The sequence below is a fragment of the Silene latifolia genome, chromosome X, assembly GCF_048544455.1.
Source record: "Silene latifolia isolate original U9 population chromosome X, ASM4854445v1, whole genome shotgun sequence".
Classification (NCBI taxonomy): Eukaryota; Viridiplantae; Streptophyta; class Magnoliopsida; order Caryophyllales; family Caryophyllaceae; genus Silene; species Silene latifolia.
The window spans coordinates 331,397,655-331,424,032 of record NC_133537.1 but is presented as its reverse complement, the minus strand read 5'-3'; the positions used below and the strand labels follow the sequence as shown (position 1 = coordinate 331,424,032).

At 37.4% G+C, this 26,378-nt stretch overlaps 2 protein-coding genes and 2 long non-coding RNA genes across 4 annotated transcripts; 2 read left to right on the top strand and 2 right to left on the bottom strand.

The window, feature by feature from the left end:
- Window positions 1-1,742: 1,742 nt before the first annotated feature.
- On the bottom strand, window positions 1,743-2,513 carry LOC141620866 (putative LRR receptor-like serine/threonine-protein kinase At3g47570). Its single transcript, XM_074437624.1, has one exon. The coding sequence runs from the start codon at window positions 2,511-2,513 to the stop codon at window positions 1,743-1,745; it is 771 nt and encodes a 256-aa protein (XP_074293725.1).
- Window positions 2,514-2,683: 170 nt separating this feature from the next.
- On the top strand, window positions 2,684-5,898 carry LOC141622218 (uncharacterized). The gene is made up of 4 exons (XR_012532900.1): window positions 2,684-3,349; window positions 3,594-4,209; window positions 4,914-5,067; window positions 5,459-5,898. It is a non-coding gene; the product is annotated as an uncharacterized LOC141622218 (long non-coding RNA).
- Window positions 5,899-5,967: 69 nt separating this feature from the next.
- Window positions 5,968-26,321, top strand: LOC141618667 (uncharacterized). The gene is made up of 7 exons (XR_012531456.1): window positions 5,968-7,210; window positions 7,427-7,501; window positions 8,748-8,809; window positions 8,885-8,918; window positions 24,191-24,265; window positions 24,510-25,125; window positions 25,828-26,321. It is a non-coding gene; the product is annotated as an uncharacterized LOC141618667 (long non-coding RNA).
- Window positions 9,072-13,019, bottom strand: LOC141618666 (uncharacterized). The gene is made up of 2 exons (XM_074435752.1): window positions 10,259-13,019; window positions 9,072-10,072 (listed from the first exon to the last, which is right to left on the bottom strand). Exons 1-2 carry the CDS (start codon window positions 12,939-12,941, stop codon window positions 9,681-9,683), a joined length of 3,075 nt encoding a protein of 1,024 aa, XP_074291853.1. The 5' UTR covers window positions 12,942-13,019; the 3' UTR covers window positions 9,072-9,680.
- Window positions 26,322-26,378: the final 57 nt, after the last annotated feature.

The window sequence follows — 26,378 nt, the reverse complement described above, 5'->3', positions numbered from 1 at the left end:
ATCATATTATTAAATTTAAATATAACCATTAGATATAATGAGTAGCAATTGTCCGTATTCGGTATTCGGGATCTGGTTAGATGCCGAAATAAGTGGAAAAAAGATAGTGTAATTCTGAGTATGTTATTTGTCCCACATTGAAAAATAATGCAAGTTCGATGAATATATATTACGTATAAATAGTAGAATTGTCCCACATCAGAAAAATAATCCAAGTTTGGTGAATATATTACATATAAATAATAGAATTGTCCCACATCGAAAGATTAGTATAAGGTAGGGTGATTATATGATTATAAATAAGAGTTAACCCACGTATATATTAATCTTTTATTTTTTTTGAAAGAGATATTTTAATAATATGTAAACCAATTATTAGACATAAAATGTAAACATTAAACCCTTATAACGTTTTTTTTACATTATAAATAAGTTTATTGACCCATTGCAACACACGGGCATTCAAACTAGTATTTATTAAAAAAATGTTTTTAGAAAAATTTGGCCAAAAAACCAAAATTTAGCACCTAATTCCCCCCACCCCCCTTCTCTAATTAGGGTTCGTCATTTTACCGGAATTGTAGTCAAAATTCATTGACAACAAGGGAGATTTTAGTCATATTGAAGTTGAATATGATGATAATTGAACGAAAACGGTATGTTCACCAGAATTGGTGGTTGCTATAAGTGGATGATTGTTCAATTTAATTTTCTTATTAATCGATACTGTTGGTTGTAAGTAATTCGTTAACCCGATCAGTTTAATTAATTTGTTTCCCGATTAATTTTAATTGGGTTGTTTGTCAAATATTTAACTCTTAATTCAATTCATTCTGTTTTGTCAATTCGATTAATTTTGAAGTTAATTAGATAAATGGGAGAAATTAGAAAGATGTTGAGTCAAATATGTAAGAGGGTAAACTGTAAAGTTATATATTTCGCGTAATTTGTCGATGATTTGAAGTAATTGGTCGACGACGAATATTAGCTCCTTATGTTCTACACTTTATGGTGATACATTGATACAAGCCTCTATAAAGATAGCTGAAATAGGTTGTCTTAGCACAAGCCAGGGGGATTTGAACCTGCGACCTTAGTTTGGTACCTCCGTCTTAATCAGGAGGTTAAGAAATCTTCGATACTGTCAACAAGTCTGAAGTGCCTGACCTTGAATAATATATTTCATTTGCCTTAAAAAACTAAGGAGAGGTAATTGTTTGTAATGTGACTGTTATATTTTGATATATTTGACAATTATATTTTGATATGTTATTCAGATTAGATACCGGATCAATGACGAGTGCGTGTAGGATTGAGCAGGTTGTATTTGGCTGCTTGAAGCCTACTTATGACATCTGGGATCTTCATTCGATCTTCAGGTGAATGGTCAGAGCAGGCAACTCCAACACTAACCAAGGCGAAAATGCACTTCCTTTTCTGATGATAACTGTCGTGGATTTCTCTTCTGTTTTCGACTTCTTCAGTGTTTGCGTTGTCTTGTAGAGATGGGTCTACAATCTGCATCAGTTGGTCAGGTAATGCTGCTTTTGCATAAATGTGAAGATTGAAACCTTCCTTAAACATACTGTCAGTGGGTCTCTTTCCTGTCATGAGCTCAAGTAACAGTATTCCGTAACTGTATACATCACCGTCTGTGGATGGTTCACTTCCTAAGCCATACTCTAAGATGATGCAAAATCAATTAGTTTGTTTTTGTCTTTAATGGAAACTGCTCAAGAAAATTATTTTGGAAACAATGAGAATTGAGAGGAAGTCATACCTGGAGCAACATAGCCGACGGTGCCCCTTACTCCAATTGTGCTACTTTGATTAGGATGTAGAGGTTGTGTAAGGATCTTCGCTAGTCCGAAATCACCAACGTGGGCAATCATGTCATGATCGAGCAATATGTTGCTTGGTTTTAGGTCAGTGTGAACAATCGGAGTTTCACACTCGTGGTGGAGATAATTGAGTGCATGAGCCATATCGATTGCTACATTAACCCTTTGAAGAATGTTCAAATTTCCAGCACCATTTAACCATCTGTCAAGGCTTCCGTTGGGCATAAACTCGTACACTAGAGCTTTAAAATCATTTCTTTGAAAATCGGTACTGGAGCAAGCAGTTATAATTCCGACCAAATTTCTATGACGAATATTCCTTAAAGCCTTACACTCTGCTATGAAACTCTTTGATGCGCCACGCTGCTGCAAGTTCAGAACTTTTACAGCAACTGTCTTTCCGTCCATTATTCCTTCAAACACAGACCCAAAAGTACCTGCTCCCAGTAGCTTATCCGAAGAGAAACCATCTGTGGCTTTGAGTAGCATGTCGTAAGACACTTTCAGGAATGATTTCCCCATCTCCGAATCAGGCGAAACATGTGTCTTTTTGCTTCTGATACAAGCCACATACAATCCTACCACCAAGGTCAGAACACCAAGCAGGATACAACTAATTGGTATTATCACTTTGATGGCAAGAGACTTTTTCCTTCTCTTGCTCTTTTCCATGATATTCTTTTCAGCGCATTTAGGCAATTGTAACTGTGTAATTCCTCCACAAAGCTTGTTGTTACCAGTAAGGAAGATTGCACTTCCGTTTGAAAATACTGCATTTGTTGGAACTCATCCCTCAAAATTGTTGTAAGAGAAGTTTAGATATTGTAATGAAGGATGTTTAGAGAAGAATACTGGGATTGAGCCAGAAAAATTGTTATCAGACAAGTCAATTTCTTCGAGGCTTGTTAAAGAAGCGAAAGATGAAGGAATATCTCCATGGAAGGAATTACCATCCATATACAATTGTTGGAGGGCAACACAATGACCAAGGCCATTAGGAATCACGCCTGAAAATTTATTGTCGGATAGGCTAAAATATCCTAGATTTATTTGCTCACTGATCTCTAAAGGTATGGACCCTTCCAAATGATTATGAGACAAATCTAACTCAACAAATTTCGCAGATCCTTTAAACAGTTCACTGCTCAAGGTTCCATTGAGTTTGTTATACGACAAGTTCAAGGTTAACAGGCTCTGCAATTTCCCAAGACTTGGAGTTATCCTCCCCTCCAATAAGTTGTCAGCTAAACTAAGATGAGTGAGACGTGGTATAATTACGAGAGATTCAGGAATTCTACCAGTTAATCTGTTCCGAAACAAAACAATTATTTCCAAGTTTTTGAGTCTGCCAAAATCAGGCGGAAGAGCTCCTGTGATATTGCAGTCACTAATATCTAAAATAATTAAATTAATGAGGTTGGTGATACCTGCAGGAATTGTTCCACTTATTGGATTATGTGCAAGTGCAAGACGTTGTAAACTGGTGTAAATCTTACCTATGGATTCAGGTATCTCTCCTGTAAAGTTATTCCACCTGAGATCTAAGTTGCTGCAGTTAACTAATGAACTAATATAGTTGATGTCACCTGTAAAGTGATTTTCACTAAGGTCTAAAGAATTCAGATTATAGAGTTTTCTGAAATCTTGAGGAATCCTCCCTGTGAAACTGTTATTACCTAGTTCAATTACCTCAATGTTTGTGAGGTTTAACAAGTTGACTGGAATTGATCCTGAAAATTTGTTCCCGGCCAGGTCAAGTAGTCTCAAATGAGGAAGATTGACCACTGTTTGTGCTTGAAATTCTCCTCTTATTTGGTTGTCTGTAAGTTGAAGAATTTCAAGGGATGAGAGGTTGAGGATGGACATAGGAAATGCACCAGAGAATTGATTTTCCCATAGATTAAGGAAAGTTAGTTTTTGCATCCTACCAATGGTGTCAGGAATGGGTCCAGTAAATGCGTTGGAACTTACAGATATTATGCTCAAGGAGGTAAAGTTTGATATTATGTCGAAAAAAGACCCGGTGAAGTTGTTATCGAAAATAGAAATCAATTCTAGCTTAGACAATGCTCTCAATTCTACGGGGAGTTTTCCCTCTAACTTATTGCTGCTTAAGGAAAGTACTATGAGGTTTACGCAATGGGATAAGTTGGTATGAATTTCACCCGAAAGGACGTTGTTGGAAAGCCCAAGTGTTTTTAAGTTGGCCAAATTACCCAACTCGGATGGAATTCGGCCATGAAGACTATTATTGGAGAGAACTATGTGTTCGAGGAAACTAAGGTTTCCTATGAAAGGAGAAATGGTTCCGGCCAAGCGTTTAGAACGAAGATATAAAATGGTTACTCGATTATGTTTGCGACCACAGGTAACTCCCTCCCAGTAACAATGGTGCACGGAGTTATTCCATGAGCTTAGATCTCCATTAGGATGGTCTACTAGTTGGCTCTTAATGGCTAACAGTGCAACTTGGTCAATCTGGTTGCCTGGATTACGATAGGTTAAATTTGCAGTAATATGATGCATCATAAATATAAGCAATATCAAATAATATGGTTTAGAACTATTGAACATTAAACAGTGCTCTTGGGTTGGAAGTTGGATTTGTTTCATCCTTGTATGTTTTTTTTTTTCTTTTTGTGTGTGTGTGTGTGTGTGTGTGTGTGTGTAATTGCTCTTTACGAGTCTAGTAGCCTTCCCTAATATAGACAATCATGCCACGGCTTATGTTCTCTCTAGTTCCATGATAATCTATCTGATATCACATACGACAACCTTTGTAAGTCAAATACTACAAACTTTACATCTGCTTTTATAAAATAATAGAAACCTTCATGTGAAATAGTACTTTGACTTCAAGTTTCTATCGCTGCTTTAATTTTCATTAGAAATTTACAATAATAGAAATTTAATGATCCCATGTGAACAGCCAAATGATTGCTAACTCAATTAGAGCAAGACCTTCTAATAAGCAGTGAATGAGTAGAAATGAATATCTAATTTTATCGCTTGTTTAGTAATAATACGAATTTTTTATATGGATACTTAAACCTTCTATTTGTTGGCTGATAGGTGTATCATGACGCTCAAGTGTCGGAGTATGTGCATTTGAGTTGTGACAATAAGGATTGTGGCCATTGTGCTGAGGTTATACTAATGACTGGTGAAAGATGAAAGGTCCTGAGTTCATGAGCAAAGAAACTGGATGTTTGATTTCCTTTCCAAAGTAAGTACATATGAATATGATTACTATGATTTGAAGTTTTAAAAAGGATTTGAGGTCTCAGGCAGGAGTGTGTGTCGAATTAGCCAGTCTTTTTCCGTCTATTTGACAGCATTAGTTCTGCTTGAACTTGTTCTGTTAAGTGACGATGAAATATGGAGCACCTGACCCCCTTTTAAACTATTATGTAAGGGGAAATGAAGTTAAGTCAATCAAAACCTTTATGGATTAGGGTTATGTCTTCTTAAGTTAGACAAATTGAATTCTCATATCAAAATAATTGAATTCGTTGCCAATACAATATTGTTTTCTGTCAGTGAAATTCGGTTTTGGACAATCAATATTCAGATATGTTATTCAGCCTAGATAGTAGATCTATGACACCTGCTTATAGCATTGAGCAGGTTGTCTTTGGCTGCTACAAGCTTGCTTATTACATCTGGGATCTTCATTCGATCTTCTGGCGAATGAGTGGAGCAGGCCACTCCAACACTAACCAAGGTGAAAATGCATTCCCTCTTCTGATGATCAGTGTCGACGATTGCTCTTCTGTTTTCTACTTCTGCAGTGATTTCATTGTCTTGGAGAGATTTGTCTACAATCTGCATCACTTGGTCAGGTAATGCTGCTTTTGCATACATGTGAATATTTAAACCATCTTTGAACATGTTGTCTGTGGGTCTCTTTCCCGTCATAAGCTCAAGTAACAGTATTCCGTAACTGTAAACATCACCGACTGTAGATGCTTCACTACCCAAGCCGTACTCTATGATGATGCAAATTCAATAACAAGGCTTAATTAATTGCATGAGGAACAGTTGTGTTATTATTATTGAAAATTGAGAAAGAGAAACCGTGGGTTTAATCATACCTGGGGCAACATAGCCAACCGTACCCCTGACTCCAGTTGTGCTACTTTGATTAGGATGCTGAGGTTGTGTAAGAATCTTCGCTAGTCCGAAATCTCCAACATGGGCAATCATGTCCTGATCGAGCAAAATGTTGCTTGGTTTTAGGTCACAGTGCACTATTGGAGTTTCACAGTCGTGGTGGAGATAATTGAGAGCATGAGCCATATCGATTGCTATATCAACCCTCTGAAGAATGCTCATATTTCCAGCGCCGTTTAACCATCTGTCAAGGCTTCCATTTGGCATGAACTCATATACTAGAGCTTTGAAATCATTTCTCTGAAAATCGGTACTGGAGCAAGCTGTTATGATTCCGACCAAATTTCTATGTCGAATATTCCTTAAAGCATTGCACTCTGCAATGAAACTTTTAGATGCACCGCGGTGTTGCAAGTTGAGAACTTTTACAGCAACTGTCTTCCCATCCACAGTTCCTTCAAACACAGACCCAAAAGTACCTGCTCCCAGTAGCTTATCTGGAGAAAAACCGTCTGTCGCTTTGAGTAGCATGTCGTAGGACACTTTCAGGAATGATTTCCCCATCTCCAAATCAGGTGAAACATGTTTTTTGCTTTTTATACATGTCAGATACAATCCAACCATGAAGGCGAGAACACCAAACAGAGCACAAATAGTTGGTATTATAACTTTTGAGGAAAGAGCAGTTTTTCTTCTCTTGCTCTTTTCGATGATTTTCTTTTCAGCGCATTTGGGCAAGCGTAGCTCTGAAATTCCTCCACAAAGCTTGCTGTTACCCGTAAGGAAAATCACACTTTTGTTTGCATATAATGCATTTGTTGGGACTTCTCCCTCAAAATCGTTGTAAGATAAGTTAAGATAGTGTAATAAGGGAAATTTAGAGAAAAAAATCGGGATTGATCCTGAAAAATTGTTATTGGACAAGTCTATTTCTTCGAGGATTGACAAAGAAACAAAGGATGAAGGAATGGCTCCCTGGAAGGAGTTACCATTCATATACAGTTGTTGGAGGGCAACACAGTGACCAAGGCCATCCGGAATCACGCCTGAAAAATGATTTTCGGATACAGCAAAGTAAACTAAGCTTATTTGCTCACTGATCTCCGAAGGTATGGAGCCTTCCAAATGATTATAAGACAAATCTAACTTGACAAATTTAGGAGATCCTTCGAACAGTTCACTGTCCAAGGTTCCGTTTAGTCTGTTAGACGCCAAATTCAAGTACAAAAGGCTCGGGAAATTCGCAAGACTCGAAGGTATGCTCCCTTCCAATAGGTTTTTATTTAAATAAAGATCCATCAAACGCGGTATAACTCCAAGAGATTTAGGAATCGTACCAGTTAGTCTGTTGAAATCGAAAAAGATGTGTTCCAAGTTTTCGAGTTTCCCAAAATCACTAGGAAGAGCTCCTGTGATATTGCAATGAGCCATATCTAAATAAGTAAGATTAATGAGATTGGTGATACCTGCAGGAATTGTTCCACTTATCGGATTAAATCTAAGTGCGAGCCGTTGTAAATTGGTGGAAAGATTGCCTATGGATTCAGGTAACTCTCCTGTAAAATTATTCCATCTGAAATCTATGACTTGTAAGTTGGTGCAGTTAACTAATAAACTTATAATGTTGATGTCATCTGTAAGGTGATTTTCGTTTACTCCTAAAAAACTTAGACCATGGAGTTTTTCAAAACCTCGAGGAACCCTTCCCGTGAAATTATTATCACCTAGGTCAATTACCTCAATGTTTGTGAGGTTTAGCAGGGTGATTGGAATTGATCCTGAAAATTTGTTGCCATTGAGGCACAGCCATGTCAAACGGGGAAGATTGACGACTGTTTGCGCTTGAAATTCTCTTTCAAATTGGTTCCCATAAAGATCGAGAATTTCAAGGGACGACAGGTTTAAGATGGACATAGGAAATGCGCCAGAGAGGTTATTTTCCCATAGAGCAAGGCGAGTTAGATCTTGCATTCTACCAATGCTGTCAGGAATAGTTCCTGTAAACGAGTTGTAACCAGCAGTTATATCGTTCAAGGAGGTCATGTTTGATATTATGTCGAAAAGTGGGCCGGTAAAAAAGTTTTGGTAAACAGAAAATATTTCTAACTTAGACAATGCTCTTAATTCTAGTGGGAGTTTACCCTCGAAATTATTATTGCGTAAGTAAAATTCTCTGAGGTTAACACAATGGGATAAGTTACTTGGAATTTCACCCGAAAGGGCGTTGAAGTCAAGCCCAAGTTCTTTTAAGTTTAACAATTTCCCTAACTCGGAAGGAATTCGGCCATGAAGACTATTATTGTAGAGTGCTATGCTTTCGAGGAAACTAAGGTTCCCTATGAAAGGCGAAATGGTACCTGCCAAGTCTTCAGTATGAAGATCTAAAATTGTGACTCGGTTATGTTTGCGACCACAGGTAACACCCTGCCAATAACAATGGTGAACCGAGTTATTCCATGAGCTTAATACTCCATTAGGACGATCTACTAGTTGGCTCTTAATGGCTAATAGTGCAATGTGGTCAATCTGGTTGCCTGGGTAGTCTTTATTAAGAAGGGCTATACTTACAGTTAAAAGATGCATCATAAATATATGCAATATTATCAAATAATACGGTTTCGAAATAATGAAAATTGAAGAATACTCTTGGGTTGGTTTCATTTTTGTATGCTTTTGTCTTTTGGAGTTTGGATGCTCTTTGGAGTATAATAGGCTCGTTTATATAGACAGTCATGTCATGTCTTATACTCTTATGTGATCTCAATTGTATACGTTTTTCAAAATACGTGACAGGGAATTTTGGAAAATGAACGAGACCAAATAGAACAGAGGAAGCATCACATACGACAAGCTTTGTAAGTCAAAACTCTTCATGTGATTTTATATATTAATAGTAACCTTCTCATGTGTAGTTATTAATTTGATGTCAGAATTATAATTGAAGCATCACATACGACAAGCTTTGTAAGTCAAAACTCTTCATGTGATTTTATATATTAATAGTAACCTTCTCATGTGTAGTTATTAATTTGATGTCAGAATTATAATTATTGCTCTTATAATATTGATTAGAAGGTTTACAGAAATAATCATTAATCAGTCCGTAGATGGGTTTTGCAATGCTCTCGCCTTCTAGATTGTCTTCTATAGTTACATTATCTGTCGGGATGGTAGATAATTATACCACATGCGACTCGTTATAATTACATAAAATAAGCACAATCAATCAACAAAATGTAAAGCGAGAACACCCTCCAACGAGCAGTGGTGTAACCATGGTTTTTTGATAGGTACGGGAATTATTGGGAGGACGAACTTCTTGGAAGGCCGACTATTCCTATTAAGTAACATCATGACTGCTTCTACGACACAGCAGATGAGTTTGCACTAAGAATTTTATTTTATTTTTTGCTCTATCCTGGTAGGCATTTAGGGGGTTTCCTGCACATCAAAGGTAGCGGTTGTGGGTCTCTCGTCATTCAAAAAAAAAAAAAGTTATTTGAGAGTAGTGAGACTAAGGAGTGTGCTTTAGATTAATGAACTTACACTTGTGATGAGAAAATTCGAAGACATGAATGTCTTTTTGAAATAGATTGCTTGATTTAATGATTTCTCATGCTAAAACAATGAAATTTGTTGCTATTACAGCATTATTTTCACACAACACAATAAAATAAGCACACAATCAATCAATATTCATAGATGTTATTCAGACTCGATATCAGATCAATGACGAGTGCGTGTAGGATTGAGCAGGTTGTATTTGGCTGCTTGAAGCCTACTTATAACATCTGGGATCTTCATTCGATCTTCTGGTGAATGGTCAGAGCATGCCACCCCGACACTAACCAAGGCAAAAATGCATTCCCTTTTCTGATGATAACTGTCTTGGATTTCTCTTCTGTTTTCGACTTCTTCAGTGTTTTCGTTGTCTTGGAGAGACGGGTCTACAATCTGCATCACTTGGTCAGGTAACGCTGCTTTCGCATACATGTGAAGATTGAAACCTTCCTTAAACATGTTGTCTGTGGGTCTCTTTCCTGTCATGAGCTCAAGTAACAGTATTCCGTAACTGTATACATCACCATCTGTGGATGGTTCACTTCCTAAGCCGTACTCTAAGATGATGTAAAATCAATGACAAGGCTTAGTCACAGAGAATAAGAGGTAAGATCGAGTTAGTCGAACTATAAATTTTTTAGCACAATTTTATCATGATTTGCACAAGTTGTTAGATTGTTTTGTCATTTATGCTTATCTTTGAAACAATGAGAATTGAGAGAACGGAACTAGGATAATCATACCTGGAGCAACATAGCCAACGGTGCCCCTGACTCCAATTGTGCTACTTTGATTAGGATGTAGAGGTTGTGTAAGGATCTTCGCTAGTCCGAAATCACCAACGTGGGCAATCATGTCATGATCGAGCAATATGTTGCTCGGTTTTAGGTCACAGTGAACAATCGGAGTTTCACAGTCGTGGTGGAGATAATTGAGTGCATGAGCCATATCGATTGCTATATCAACCCTTTGAAGAATGTTCATATTTCCAGCACCATTTAACCATCTGTCAAGGCTTCCGTTGGGCATAAACTCGTACACTAGAGCTTTAAAATCATTTCTTTGAAAATCGGTACTAGAGCAAGCAGTTATAATTCCCACCAAATTTCTATGACGAATATTCCTTAAAGCCTTACACTCTGCTATGAAACTCTTTGATGCGCCACGCTGCTGCAAGTTCAGAACTTTTACAGCAACCGTCTTTCCGTCCATTATTCCTTCAAACACAGACCCAAAAGTACCTGCTCCCAGTAGCTTATCCGAAGAGAAACCATCTGTTGCTTTGAGTAGCATGTCGTAAGACACTTTCAGGAATGATTTTCCCATCTCCAAACCGGATGAAACTTGTTTCTTTTTACTTTTTATATAAGCCAGGTACAACCCTATTGTCATGACCAGCACACCAAACAGTGTGCAAACAGTTGGAATTATCACTTTCATAATTTGGGTCTTTTTCCTTCTGTTGCTCGTTTCCATGATTTTCTTTTCCGGGCATTTGGGTAAATGCAGGTCTGAAATTCCTCCACAGAGCTTCTTGTTACCAGCAAGGTATATTGCACTTTTATTTGCAAATACTGTATTTGTCGGAACTCTTCCCTCAAAATCATTGTACGATAAGTTTAGATAGTATAATGAGGAAAATTTAGAGAAGAAATTTGGGATTGAGCCAGAAAAATCATTATCAGACAAGTCGATTTCTTCAAGGCTTGACAAAGAAGCAAAGGATGAAGGAATAGCTCCGTGGAAGGAGTTACCATCCATATACAATTGTTGGAGGGTAACACATTGACCAAGGCCATCAGGAATCACACCTGTAAACTTATTTTCGGATACTCTAAAGTATCCTAGGCTTGTTTGTTGACTGATCTCGGAAGGTATGGACCCTTCCAAATGATTGTGAGACAAATCTAACTGAACAAATTTAGCGGATCCTTTTAACAGTTCGGTGTTCAAGGTTCCATTGAGTTTGTTATACGACAAATTCAAGGTCAAAAGGCTCTGGCAATTCCCAAGACTCGGAGGTATGCTCCCTTCGAATATGTTTTCTTCTAAATAAAGCTCAGTCAGGCGTGGGATACTTGCGAGAGATTCAGGAATTTTACCTGTCAGTCTGTTGGAATAGAAAAGGATTTGTTCCAAGTTTCGCAACTTCCCAATATCGCGAGGAAGAGCTCCTGTGAACATGCAGTTACTCATGTCCAAAATAGTAAGATTAGTGAGATTGATGATACCTGCCGGAATTATTCCGCTTATGTCATTGCTTCCAAGTCCAAGCTTTTGTAAACCGGTGTTCAGATTGCCTATCGATGCAGGTAAGTCTCCCGTAAATCCACCCCCTCTTAAATCTAGTAATCGTAATTTGGTGCAATTAACTAACGTACTTATGAAGTTTATGTCATCTGTAAGGTAATTGAAAGAAAGGGTTAAATAAGTTAGATTATGGAGTTGCTCGAAACCTGGAGGGACTTTTCCAGTTAAGTTATTATAACCTAGATCAATTAACTCAATATGTGTTAGGTTTACTAAAGTGGTTGGAATCGATCCTGAAAATATGTTTCCAAAGAGGAAAAACCATGTCAAATGGGGAAGAGTGAAACCTATATCGTCTGGAAGTTCTCCTGTAAAATGGTTGTAAGCGAGATTAACTTTTTGTAGTGATGAGAGATTGTAGAAGGACTTAGGAATTGTCCCGAAGAATTCATTTACGTAGAGGCTAAGTATAGATAGGTTTTGAAACCTACCAATGCTGTTAGGAATAGTTCCTGTAAACGCATTGTAATCAGTAGATATGAATCGCAAGGAAGTCAGGTTTGATATGATGTCGAACAGAGGCCCTGTACAATTGTTGTTGTGAATGGCAAAGATTTCTAGCTTGGACAATGTCCTTAATTCGACAGGGAGTTTCCCCTCGAACTGATTGAACGCTATAGAAAGATTTCTAAGGTTGACACAGCCGGATAAGTTAGCCGGAATTTCACCTGAAAGGGTGTTCTGAAAAAGTGATAGGTTTTGTAAGTAAACCAAATTACCCAACTCAGAAGGAATTTGTCCATGAAGATTATTATTGTAAAGAAGTATAGTTTCGAGGAAACTAAGGTTCCCTATGAAAGGAGATATGGTTCCCGCTAGGCCTTCAGAGTGAAGGTCTAAAATTGTTACTCGATTATTTTCTTGACCACAAGTAACTCCTTCCCAATTACAATGGTGAACCGAGTTATTCCACGAGGTTAACACCCCGTTAGGGTGGTCTACTAGTTGGCTCTTAATGGCTAACAATGCAATATGGTCAGTTTGGTTGCCAGGGTAATTAATACTAAGCAAGGCTGTACTTGCTGTATTAATATGGTGCATCACAAGAAAAATAAAAATCAGAAAATAGGGTTTGGAGATAATGAAATTTGGAAAATGATCTTGGATTAGTTTCATTTTTGTAGGCTTTGTTATTTTGGAGTTTGAGATGCTCTTTGGTGTCCCCTATGTTTCCTTTATATAGGCGATCATCATGCTTATGTGACACAAACACTTGTAAGAGTCGGTTTTTTTATTAATCGTGGTTCAAAGTGTTTTTTTTTTCATTTGGTATATATGCTTTTCATAATGAGTTTATTCTTTTATCATTAACTGGCCATTTTTATTAATACACTATTTCATATCTTATGTACCCGTTTTATTACTTTTAATTAATATCATAATTTTTATTTTAAATTGTAAAATAGTTTCACAGTAACTTCTCTCACATGATAGAGGCGAAGCCACCATGGTAAAATTGCATAACTTGCAACACCCAAACTTACAAAAATTTGGTGGAAATTTTATTTTGCTACCCCATTTATTTGTCATTATAGCTATTATATTTCAATTAGTCTCACTTTAGATAGGTATATCCCTCTAAAGTATAGACGGGTTAAATATGTTACCACTTATCAAATAAGACAAAGTGGTGACATCCCATTGTTTGTCTTATTATGAAAGTAGTGTGATATTTAACCCGTCTATAACTTTAGACGGATAGTCCAAAGTGAGAATTTGTGAGAATTTGTATTCAACATTTGAAAAAATAGTCTTTAGTAATAGTTGTCCAACATTATAGATTAAACGGAAATTTCCCATGGTACCCTCGAACTTTGGCAGATTACACATGGTACCCCTCAAATTAACTTTGTACATAAGGTACCCATTAGTTTGACTTTTTCTTTCCCAAAATGGCCATTGACAAACGGCTGTTAAGTTTTCTTAACGTCAGTTACAATTTCACTTTTTGGTGGGAAAGTTAGTTTGAACTATACACTTTTTGCCCATGGTACCCCTGTGTTTCAAACTTTTGCCCAATGTACCCAATTTCTAGAACAGAACAAAAATAACGGCTATATTGATGTAGCCGTTGGAATCTGTTGCTTTAAAAGCCAAATCTCCCTCATTTACAATTAAAACAAGTATCAATACATAAGGAAACTCAATAATGTCTTATACATCTAATGCAAGTTCTTATTCAAGAGGAATTGAAGTAGAAAACAAACAATGCCCAAGATGCAAAAAAAGATCAAACATAAGGTCCTCGGGGCCTCTGCGCAGAAATCCAATGAAGCTATATTACAAGTGTGATGATTGTGGTTGGTTTCAATGGTGCCAAGCTAAAATAGTAGAAGACAATCAACATGAAGAAGAAGAAATACAACAAATGCATAATCTACATGAAGTGACGAAGAAACTGAAGGAACAAGCTGAGATGCTTAATCTGTTGAAGGCAAAAATGGATGATATGTCAAAGCTACTACAACTTAGCATAAAAATAGCCATTTTTATGTACATGTTCTTGTTATATGTCATGATGAACCAAAGAAGTGGATAAGAAACTATGTAATATGCAACAACTGTAATAGAATCAAATGCAATTAGTAATATTAAAACTTGCAATGCTAGCATTGATCATTGTTGTTAATTATACAAAGGTTGTTCCTGTGATTTATAAATCACCAAAATGTTTCTTGATGTGTGATATATAAATCACCAAAAGCTGCAAAATACGATTAATAAACTGCACAAAATATACCCATAACATGTGATTTACCAAATAAGCAAAAAATGGCAACTGACTTAGTTAACAACCTAACTTAGCCAAAAAATGAGTGTCTTTTCAGAAACATACTTAACCCTTGCTTGTTGAAGCTCCATCTTTCCTGGCCCTCTTCTTCTGACTGCCACCACCCCCACTAGCCTTCCTCTGTTTTGCTGTTGGACCTCCTTTACAAGACCTTGCATTGTGTCCAACAGTTTTGCATATTGAGCATGTGATTGTTGTTGATCTTTTACCTTTCTTCTTGGGCTCGTCTGGTTTCCTCTTTCTTTGCCTTGCAGGTCTTCCTATGCTCCTCTCTGGAATAGGGGGTAAAACTTGAGGGAATTGGAAGGTTGGCCATGCATCCTTATCAGGTAAAGGATGCATATGTTCTCCATAGGTGAGCTTGTAACATTGACCCCTATAGAATCCATGCACATAGTCCACTGGTTGCTCCCTATTGTCAAAAATAGCTCTACATGCATGCTTACATGGGATTCCAGTTATCTGCCACCCCCCACATAAGCATGTCCCCTTAAGAATGTCCACTGGATGAGGTTTAGTACCCTCAAGCACCTCAAACTCCCCACCACCTGCTTTAATAACCATACACTGGTTACTCCCATGGATATTGTACTCTAATATCTCCTTAGCATAAGGTGTAGGTTCATGCATTTGCAAGCCATCTGCCACTTCCATCCTTTCAGCCATCTTTGCCATGAAATCAGTTCTGATTCCTTCCATAAGGGTCATCACAAAGCTTCTCCCTTAAATCATTTATTAATGCATTGAATGACTCCACAAAATTAGAGGTGTTATGGTCACAAGCAATGTTTGGGTCAAACTGTGATTTTGACCATTGTTCCTCAACACTTAACAAATAATCAAGACCGCTGACCGGACAACTTATTTATCTCCTCAATTGCTTTGTGAAATGCATGAGTTGAGGTTGCATTGGTCGCCCTCCAAAACAGGTCATGGAATGCAGGCCCTCCCATTTGAGCTTGAAGTTGGAATATAAATGTTGTGCACAAATCCTCTTGGTGGACTGAGGAAACTCTTTTTCAAGTGCCCTCTCAACTCCCTTCATCCTGTCACTGATAAATGTCCAATCCCATTTGGAACATCCAACACTCTGAAATGCCAACCTTAGATTTCTGAAAAAATAAGTCCAAGACTCAGTGTTCTCCTTCCCCACAATTGCATATGCAATACAATACAGATTATTGTTGGCATCTACACTTATAGCAGATAACAACATCCCCTTATACCTCCCCTTCAGATGACACCCATCAACACCAATGATGGGCCTACAACCTCTCAAAAACCCAAGTATCCATGAATGAAAACTCACAAACATAGCTTTGAAGTGGACTGGACCACCAGTTTGACCACCAGTCTGTCCAGTTTGAGGGTTATGCCAGGTAATTAAAGCCCAAGAACCTGGATTAGTCTGTTTTATCACCTCTCCATAAGCTGCCAAGCTATTGTAACTCTCCTCAAATCCCCCATACACCATTTCAGCTACAGCAATTCTGACCTTATACATTGTCCTTAGGCATACATCAATGCCATAACCCTTCATTAACAAATCTGCCATTGACTTAACTGGCATCTCAGGATGAGCTCTTAATTCAGTTTCTAGCTTTTTAGCCATCCAAGGAACAGTGGCCATAGGATTCCTTTTCAAGTTAAAGCACTCCTTATGGTTCCCTGTTAGAGTCTTAATAGCCCATGTCAGAGAGTCAGGCAAACATGAGCTATGAAGCTTCCAAGTACACAACTTCCCACTGCATTCAGCTGTATATCTTCTTTTATCGATTTTAACACTATCACACCTGAAGCCCTCTTGTACACAGTAATCAGAGAGCACTGAAAGAAACTCCCCTTAGACATGAACATTAGCCATGGCTTTAACACAATCTGACCCCATCTAGCTGGTGTATACATCCTTCCATTCTTGTACATTTTCAAACTCTGCTCATTATCTTCTTCATCCTCTTCATTAACTCCAACAGTGAGCCCAACATCAAATGGATGAACAGCCTCATTATCATCCAACTCCTCAATGTCTTGCTCTTCAACCATTGCACTGTCATCACTGTCACTACTATCCTCACCATCACTGCAATAATAGTCCTCATCACTCTCATCACTGTCATCATTGTCATCCTCCACCCCCATAAAAGAATGGTTCCCTCTATTCCTTCTAGGCCTGTCTTCAACAACATCAACTTCAGAGGGATCCTCTCGCTTAGTCTTTGGCACATATACCCCTTTCCTCTTGGCAGAAGTTTTAGGTATCTTTTTATTTGATGTTGACTGACTCCTTCTTGGGACTGACTTAGAAACAGGTTGTGATGGTTGTGAATGGAATCTATCAGAAGTGGGACATTGTGATGATTGAGTTGTTTGTGTTACAGGTTCAGGAGAGTTGGGTGTAGGTTGTGGAGGAGATTTACTTGTAGGTTGTTGAGGAGATTTAGTTGTAGGTTGTGGAGGAGATTTAGTTGTAGGTTGTGGAGGAGATTTGGGTATATGTTGTGGAGGAGATCTAGGTGTAGGTTGTGGAGGAGATTGTTGATCAGCAATTTCTTGGGAGGTGTAAATTCTTACATACTCAGTGTCATTAGTATCAACATCCACCACAGGCACTTCAATGCTCAAAGGTTCCACTTCTATTGCCTCCCTCTGCCTTCTAGCTCTCTCTTCTTCTTCCCTCTGTTTTTTCTCTTCTACCTCTCTTTGTACCTTTTTCAGTCCCTCAGCCAACCTAAACAAACTAATAGGATGCTCAGTGTGCTCCAAACAAACCTTAATAACATTTCTCCCTTCAAAATGAGCAAACATGCTCAACAAATCATTATCATTTCTTATATATATTTTCTGACCCCCACCATTTTTATAAAACAGTCGTAAAGCGATGGTATGAGTACATTCTCGCTTCAAACTCACATCCCCAAGCTCACCAATCACATCCAGTAATTGCATTAAATCAACATCATATCTTTGGATAATCAAAGCACTTACCGTCATAGTTAAATTCCAACCATATTGCAGGATCCATCCTATAATTACACACAATGATGAAAGTAAGAAAAAATATAACTCAAACCCTAATTTCGTGATTTTTTTTTACAAATACTAACATGCAACACATATTTATCGCTTCCTATAACTTAATCTGAATCTAAATAAATAATTTCTATGAAGTTAATTGAAATTTAAAGATAGTTGTTAAAGATCTTACCTTTGCACTTTGAAAGGACGAAAATCACCAGATGAAGCTTGAAAGAGGAGATTACTTTCGGATATTGGGGTAAAATTAGGGATTTTCTTTTGGGGTTAGGGTTCTGTCAAATTTTCTGGGAAAATTTGGGGGAAAATTAGGGATTTTCTTTGGGAATATTAAGAGGTTTTATTTAGGTTGATGATAGATGAATATAGGTTAGAATAAAGACAAATAAGGGTGTGGGTTGGTTATGTTTTTGCCGCCAAAAAGAACTACATTAACGGCGTTATGACGGCAACCATAGTAAGGGCATTTGGGGAAGGAGAAAGTCAAACTGATGGGCACCATATGTAGAAAGCTAAAAGAAGGGGTACCATGTGTAATCCGCCAAAGTTCGAGGGTACCATGGGAAAAAACCGTAGATTAAAAATAAGAGCAACCTGAGATTTGTCTCATTTGCAAATACACTACCTATCATTTTATTTTTTGCAAGACAGTACCTTTCATTTTTTAAATTTTGTTGAAAACTACCAAAACCTATTTTCGGGCCAAATTTTGGTCAAACTCCGGCATTGACCTTATTTACTCCAATTCTCACGTGGAACTCTCTTATTTTCTCATTTTTTTCCCCTCATTCCTCTTTTACCATAGTCCCCATGCCTATTTCCCTTTCTCCTCTTTTACCTTTACCTGATATACTTTCCCAACCATTACTCATTCATCCTTCACTTATTTAGGATTGGTGAATTTTATTGTAATCCCCCATCCACTATTTTGTAATGGCAAAATGTAAGCAATGCAATTAAAAAGAACCGGTATTTGAGTACATTACATTGCATTTCATGTCAAAATAACCTAATATAACATTTATTTGAAGTCTACATTAGCCAGCATTGAAATACATAGCAAACACCAATCCTATGGATATTTTAGCTTTCTTCTTCTATGACCTCAACATCTCCAACGCAAATCTTCATCTCATCACATTTTACTTCAAGCTCCTTCAAATGCATCTTCTTCTTAACTCCTTGCTTAAGTTGATTAACTTTTTAAGTGCAACATGGATGCCATAGTTGCATACCTTTCTTCTAGTTCAAGTTTCGTGGATTTTATTGAGGTACTTGACATTGGGCAAAACTAGAAATGGAGATGGAAGAGATAAGAAGAAAGATAATGGGCGGGGTAGGAGAAGAAGATGGTTGTGAATGAGAAAAGAGAGAAAGAGAAGGGGTTAAATCAGGACAAGAAAGAGGAGGGAAGAGAGGCTGTTGAAATTTTTCAAGGGAAAAAAAAAATGAAAGGGTAAAAAAAGTCACTTCCCACGTGATAAAAGGAGTAAACAAAGTCAATGTCTGAGTTCGACCAAAATTTGGCTGGAAAATGGATTTTGGTAGTTTTCAACAAAATTTAAAAATTAAAGGTAGTGTCTTGCAAAAAAAAAAAAATGATAGATAGTGTATTTGCAAGTGAGACAAATCTTAGGTAGCTTTTAACAAAAAAAACCTAAAAATAATTAAAAATGGAATTACAAGGTTAAAATAATGTCAACAAAAATTAAAACTGTTATAATTTGTTTTATTGGCCGCTTCTATGTTGTACAAATATAAAATCTTGGCGTCGCCCTGGTCAAAGGCATACTCTGGAGTAGTTTATGCAACATCACATACGACAAGCTTTGTAAGTCATCTACAGCAAAATCTAGTTACAAGTATAACCTTAACTAGGTAGGTAATAGGTATACATCAGTTGAGAGTTGACAAGTATAACCTTAACAAGTATAATAATAATAATAATAATTGTAGTCGACAGTTGACATTCTATTCCAATAATAATTATTATGTTGATAGGGTGTTAACGGCTGATACTCATTAATTAAATATATAGGAAAATAAAGGATTTTTTGATAACTACTACTTTGTACTACAATGTTTAACAACTACTACTAAAATAATTTTCGTTTAAAAACTACTACCAATAAATTTGACTTACAACTTGAGACAGACACTCAAAAATAAACCGCTAAAATTGTGTTTTATTGAGGTTTGGATGAGACTTGTAGTGTTTTTAAAAAAAATCAAACTTAATGGTAGTAGATTTAAACGAAAATTATTTTGGTAATAGTTCTTAAAACGATAAAGTACAAAGGTAAATAGTTATAAAAAGAACTTATCGGTAATATTTGAATTTTTTTCGAAAATGGGGCTCAAACACAAATTAATTAACGAAATGGGTTGAGTTTCAAAGTATTTACTCAAAATGGGTCCACGTCATCACCGAAGCTAGGCTCGGATTCAAGTCGCTCTCCCACTCAACGACCTTACCCAAAGTGTCACTTGATGTTCACCCAAACCGCAGTATACTACTTCAAGGCAAGTCGCTCGGGGGGTGAGCGATTTGAGTTCAAATCGTCCTCCCCCACAGCGTCTTGGGTTTTTGCAAAAAAAAAAAAAAATCCGCTGTTAAACAGATTCGAACTCAAGACCATCCACAAAAATGACACTTATTCTACACTACATAACCACCAAAGCAATCAAAGTTATATGTTAAATCTAAGTGCTTAAATAAAATATTGAGTAATTGTTGTTAAAGTCCCAAAATACATTTATTGCTATTAATATTAAATATTTAATTTTAATCTCCCAAATAAGTCATAACATTATCCTTGGTGTTATGGTTAGGGGTGTGAAGTGATTGTTTTAGTTTGCGGGTTTGATTCCCATTAGTAACGTTTTTTTTTTTTTTTTTTTTTTTTTTTTTAAATAAATTGCTAAGTCGCTCAGCGGCCGAGCGTTTTGGCTTCAAGTCATTTCTCCCGCCGAGCTTAATCTTAATCCAACCCTAGCAACGCTAAAACCGAGCCTACGTGGACCCATTTTGGGTAATTAGTTTCAAAGTCACCCTATTTCATTAAATTGTTTGTTATAAAACCCCATTTTGGAAAAACATTCGTAATATTTTGTAATTGTCTTTATAGTTTGTGCCTAAACTATAGGGTAGAAATGTCATCTGATGCTAGATTAAGAACAAAAAGTACTTGCAATTTGGACTCAATTGCTTGATTACCCATTAATGACGATGATGAAAATACGCAATAAAAAAACACAAATTCTCATTATAGACGGACACTATCCGTCTATACGTATAGACGGATACCATTTTCCCTCACAAAATACCCATTTGTCATAAAGTGGGAAGCACATGGGGGGTGTTCCACCTTATCCCCCCTACCCATTTTATTAGAGGTCTTTACCCGTTTGTTCGCCCTACCCGTCTATACCAAGACCTATTGATAAAAAAAATACGTGTTAGCGCAAGTTTGTTGATGGTAGGGGACAAATTTAGGGGCGAATCTAGAAATGAAATTTTGGGGTAGCGAATTTTTCTAATATTGTTTGATACTTTTGTTAAGGTCCATATATAAGAATTTTGAGATAGCAAAAATCGATAATTTTAACCATTTTCCGAAATTTTGGGGTAGCGAGTGCTACCCTTTGTTACTAGCTAGGTTTCCTCTAGTAGGGGCGTTTACTTAGTGGTTCGGACCAAATATTAGACCGGATTGGACCATTTGGTCTGGACCAGATTGGACCGTATTTTATTTGGTCCGGTCCGGTCCGGTCCGGTCCAGTTTGAATCGGATTTGGATGAGTTCGAGCTTGATTTGGCGGAGCTCAAGCCGAGCTTTGACTAGGCCCATTCTGAGGGTTCAGCTCCAGCCATCACTAATAAGGACGATGTGCGGGATTACCAGACTTCATTTTAAAAACTACACAGGAAGAAAATGAAGACATGCCCACCAACTGTTCGAGAAAATGCCAGTGGTGTAGTGTAGTGTAGTGTAGTGTAGACCAAGTGTTCGAGAAAATGCCTGAACCAAATTTGAGCTCAAATAATGATCAAGTAGCAGTGATTGGAATGGTGACCATAGCCTATTGAATGACATTGACGAAATCAAAATGGTGTTCCTGAGCCATACATATATTGACGACGATGTGCGGGATTAGCAGACTTCATTTTAGAAATAGCTAAAGGTAGCAAAAACTGCACAGGAAGAAAATGAAGACATGCCCACCAACTGTTCGATACAATTCCTGAACCAACCGAACAAGCTAATGCGAGGAGCCAAACCATATGTCAAGCTGAGGTGATCAACAATGGAATTGCCACCTCCAGTCTTTATCAAAGAAATGGCTGAAGCTGCGAGAACCGCTCGCTTAACCTACCTCACTTCAAGATGATTAATTAACACTGACTATCCATGTTTTTGAGGTGAGCATACTGTCTTCAGTCATGTCAAATGCAATTTCACCTATGTAATTAATTAAAAATAATTGAATACCAATACAGTGCTTTGTTGTCAATGAAATTCATGTTATACAAACTACATATCTGATCAACGACGTGTGCGTGTAGCATTGATGACCAGGTTGTCTTTGGCAGCTACAAGCTTGCTTATTACATCTGGGATCTTCATTCGATCTTCTGGCGAATGAGTGGAGCAGGCCACTCCAACACTAACCAAGGTGAAAATGCATTCCCTCTTCTGATCATCAGTGTCGACCATTGCTCTTCTGTTTTCAACTTCTTCACTGATTTCATTGTCTTTGAGAGATTGGTCTACAATCTGCATCACTTGGTCAGGTAATGCTGCTTTTGCATACATGTGAATATTTAAACCTTCTTTGAACATGTTGTCTGTGGGTCTCTTTCCCGTCATGAGCTCAAGTAACAGTATTCCGTAACTGTAAACATCACCGACTGTAGATGCTTCACTACCCAAGCCATACTCTATGATGATGCAAATTCAACAACAAGGCTTAATTAATTGCATGAGGAACAGTTGTATTATTATTATTGAAAATTGAGAAAGAGAACCCGCTGGTTTAATCATACCTGGGGCAACATAGCCAACCGTACCCCTGACTCCAATTGTGCTACTTTGATTAGGATGCTGAGGTTGTGTAAGAATCTTCGCTAGTCCGAAATCTCCAACATGGGCAATCATGTCCTGATCAAGCAATATGTTGCTTGGTTTTAGATCACAATGCACTATTGGAGTTTCACACTCGTGGTGGAGATAGTTGAGTGCGTGAGCCATGTCGATTGCTATATCAACCCTTTGAAGAATGCTCATATTTACAGCGCCGTTTAACAATCTATCAAGGCTTCCGTTGGGCATGAACTCATACACTAGAGCTTTAAAATCATTTCTCTGAAAATCAGTACTAGAGCAAGCTGTTATGATTCTGACCAAGTTACGATGACGAATATTTCTTAAGGCCTTGCACTCTGCTATGAAACTCTTAGATGCACCATGATGCTGCAAGTTGAGAACTTTAATAGCAACTGTCTTTCCATCTACTATTCCTTTAAACACTGACCCAAAAGTACCTGCTCCCAGTAGCTTATCCGGAGAAAAACCATCTGTCGCTTTGAGTAGCATGTCGTAAGACACTTTCAGGAATGATTTCCCCATCTCCGAATTAGGCGAAACATGTGTCTTTTTGCTTCTGATACAAGCCACATACAATCCTACCACCAAGGTCAGAACACCAAGCAGGATACAACTAATTGGTATTATCACTTTGATGGCAAGAGACTTTTTCCTTCTCTTGCTCTTTTCCATGATATTCTTTTCAGCGCATTTAGGCAATTGTAACTGTGTAATTCCTCCACAAAGCTTGTTGTTACCAGTAAGGAAGATTGCACTTCCGTTTGAAAATACTGCATTTGTTGGAACTCTTCCCTCAAAATTGTTGTAAGAGAAGTTTAGATATTGTAATGAAGGATGTTTAGAGAAGAATACTGGGATTGAGCCAGAAAAATTGTTATCAGACAAGTCAATTTCTTCGAGGCTTGTTAAAGAAGCGAAAGATGAAGGAATATCTCCATGGAAGGAATTACCATCCATATACAATTGTTGGAGGGCAACACAATGACCAAGGCCATTAGGAATCACGCCTGAAAATTTATTGTCGGATAGGCTAAAATATCCTAGATTTATTTGCTCACTGATCTCTAAAGGTATGGACCCTTCCAAATGATTATGAGACAAATCTAACTCAACAAATTTCGCAGATCCTTTAAACAGTTCACTGCTCAAGGTTCCATTGAGTTTGTTATACGACAAGTTCAAGGTTAACAGGCTCTGCAATTTCCCAAGACTTGGAGTTATCCTCCCCTCCAATAAGTTGTCAGCTAAACTAAGATGAGTGAGACGTGGTATAATTACGAGAGATTCAGGAATTCTACCAGTTAATCTGTTCCGAAACAAAACAATTATTTCCAAGTTTTTGAGTCTGCCAAAATCAGGCGGAAGAGCTCCTGTGATATTGCAGTCACTAATATCTAAAATAATTAAATTAATGAGGTTGGTGATACCTGCAGGAATTGTTCCACTTATTGGATTATGTGCAAGTGCAAGACGTTGTAAACTGGTGTAAATCTTACCTATGGATTCAGGTATCTCTCCTGTAAAGTTATTCCACCTGAGATCTAAGTTGCTGCAGTTAACTAATGAACTAATATAGTTGATGTCACCTGTAAAGTGATTTTCACTAAGGTCTAAAGAATTCAGATTATAGAGTTTTCTGAAATCTTGAGGAATCCTCCCTGTGAAACTGTTATTACCTAGTTCAATTACCTCAATGTTTGTGAGGTTTAACAAGTTGACTGGAATTGATCCTGAAAATTTGTTCCCGGCCAGGTCAAGTAGTCTCAAATGAGGAAGATTGACCACTGTTTGTGCTTGAAATTCTCCTCTTATTTGGTTGTCTGTAAGTTGAAGAATTTCAAGGGATGAGAGGTTGAGGATGGACATAGGAAATGCACCAGAGAATTGATTTTCCCATAGATTAAGGAAAGTTAGTTTTTGCATCCTACCAATGGTGTCAGGAATGGGTCCAGTAAATGCGTTGGAACTTACAGATATTATGCTCAAGGAGGTAAAGTTTGATATTATGTCGAAAAAAGACCCGGTGAAGTTGTTATCGAAAATAGAAATCAATTCTAGCTTAGACAATGCTCTCAATTCTACGGGGAGTTTTCCCTCTAACTTATTGCTGCTTAAGGAAAGTACTATGAGGTTTACGCAATGGGATAAGTTGGTATGAATTTCACCCGAAAGGACGTTGTTGGAAAGCCCAAGTGTTTTTAAGTTGGCCAAATTACCCAACTCGGATGGAATTCGGCCATGAAGACTATTATTGGAGAGAACTATGTGTTCGAGGAAACTAAGGTTTCCTATGAAAGGAGAAATGGTTCCGGCCAAGCGTTTAGAACGAAGATATAAAATGGTTACTCGATTATGTTTGCGACCACAGGTAACTCCCTCCCAGTAACAATGGTGCACGGAGTTATTCCATGAGCTTAGATCTCCATTAGGATGGTCTACTAGTTGGCTCTTAATGGCTAACAGTGCAACTTGGTCAATCTGGTTGCCTGGATTACGATAGGTTAAATTTGCAGTAATATGATGCATCATAAATATAAGCAATATCAAATAATATGGTTTAGAACTATTGAACATTAAGCAGTGCTCTTGGGTTGGAAGTTGGATTTGTTTCATCCTTGTATGTTTTTTTTTCTTTGTGTGTGTGTGTGTGTGTGTGTGTGTGTGTGTAATTGCTCTTTACGAGTCTAGTAGCCTTCCCTAATATAGACAATCATGCCACGGCTTATGTTCTCTCTAGTTCCATGATAATCTATCTGATATCACATACGACAACCTTTGTAAGTCAAATACTACAAACTTTACATCTGCTTTTATAAAATAATAGAAACCTTCATGTGAAATAGTACTTTGACTTCAAGTTTCTATCGCTGCTTTAATTTTCATTAGAAATTTACAATAATAGAAATTTAATGATCCCATGTGAACAGCCAAATGATTGCTAACTCAATTAGAGCAAGACCTTCTAATAAGCAGTGAATGAGTAGAAATGAATATCTAATTTTATCGCTTGTTTAGTAATAATACGAATTTTTTATATGGATACTTAAACCTTCTATTTGTTGGCTGATAGGTGTATCATGACGCTCAAGTGTCGGAGTATGTGCATTTGAGTTGTGACAATAAGGATTGTGGCCATTGTGCTGAGGTTATACTAATGACTGGTGAAAGATGAAAGGTCCTGAGTTCATGAGCAAAGAAACTGGATGTTTGATTTCCTTTCCAAAGTAAGTACATATGAATATGATTACTATGATTTGAAGTTTTAAAAAGGATTTGAGGTCTCAGGCAGGAGTGTGTGTCGAATTAGCCAGTCTTTTTCCGTCTATTTGACAGCATTAGTTCTGCTTGAACTTGTTCTGTTAAGTGACGATGAAATATGGAGCACCTGACCCCCTTTTAAACTATTATGTAAGGGGAAATGAAGTTAAGTCAATCAAAACCTTTATGGATTAGGGTTATGTCTTCTTAAGTTAGACAAATTGAATTCTCATATCAAAATAATTGAATTCGTTGCCAATACAATATTGTTTTCTGTCAGTGAAATTCGGTTTTGGACAATCAATATTCAGATATGTTATTCAGCCTAGATAGTAGATCTATGACACCTGCTTATAGCATTGA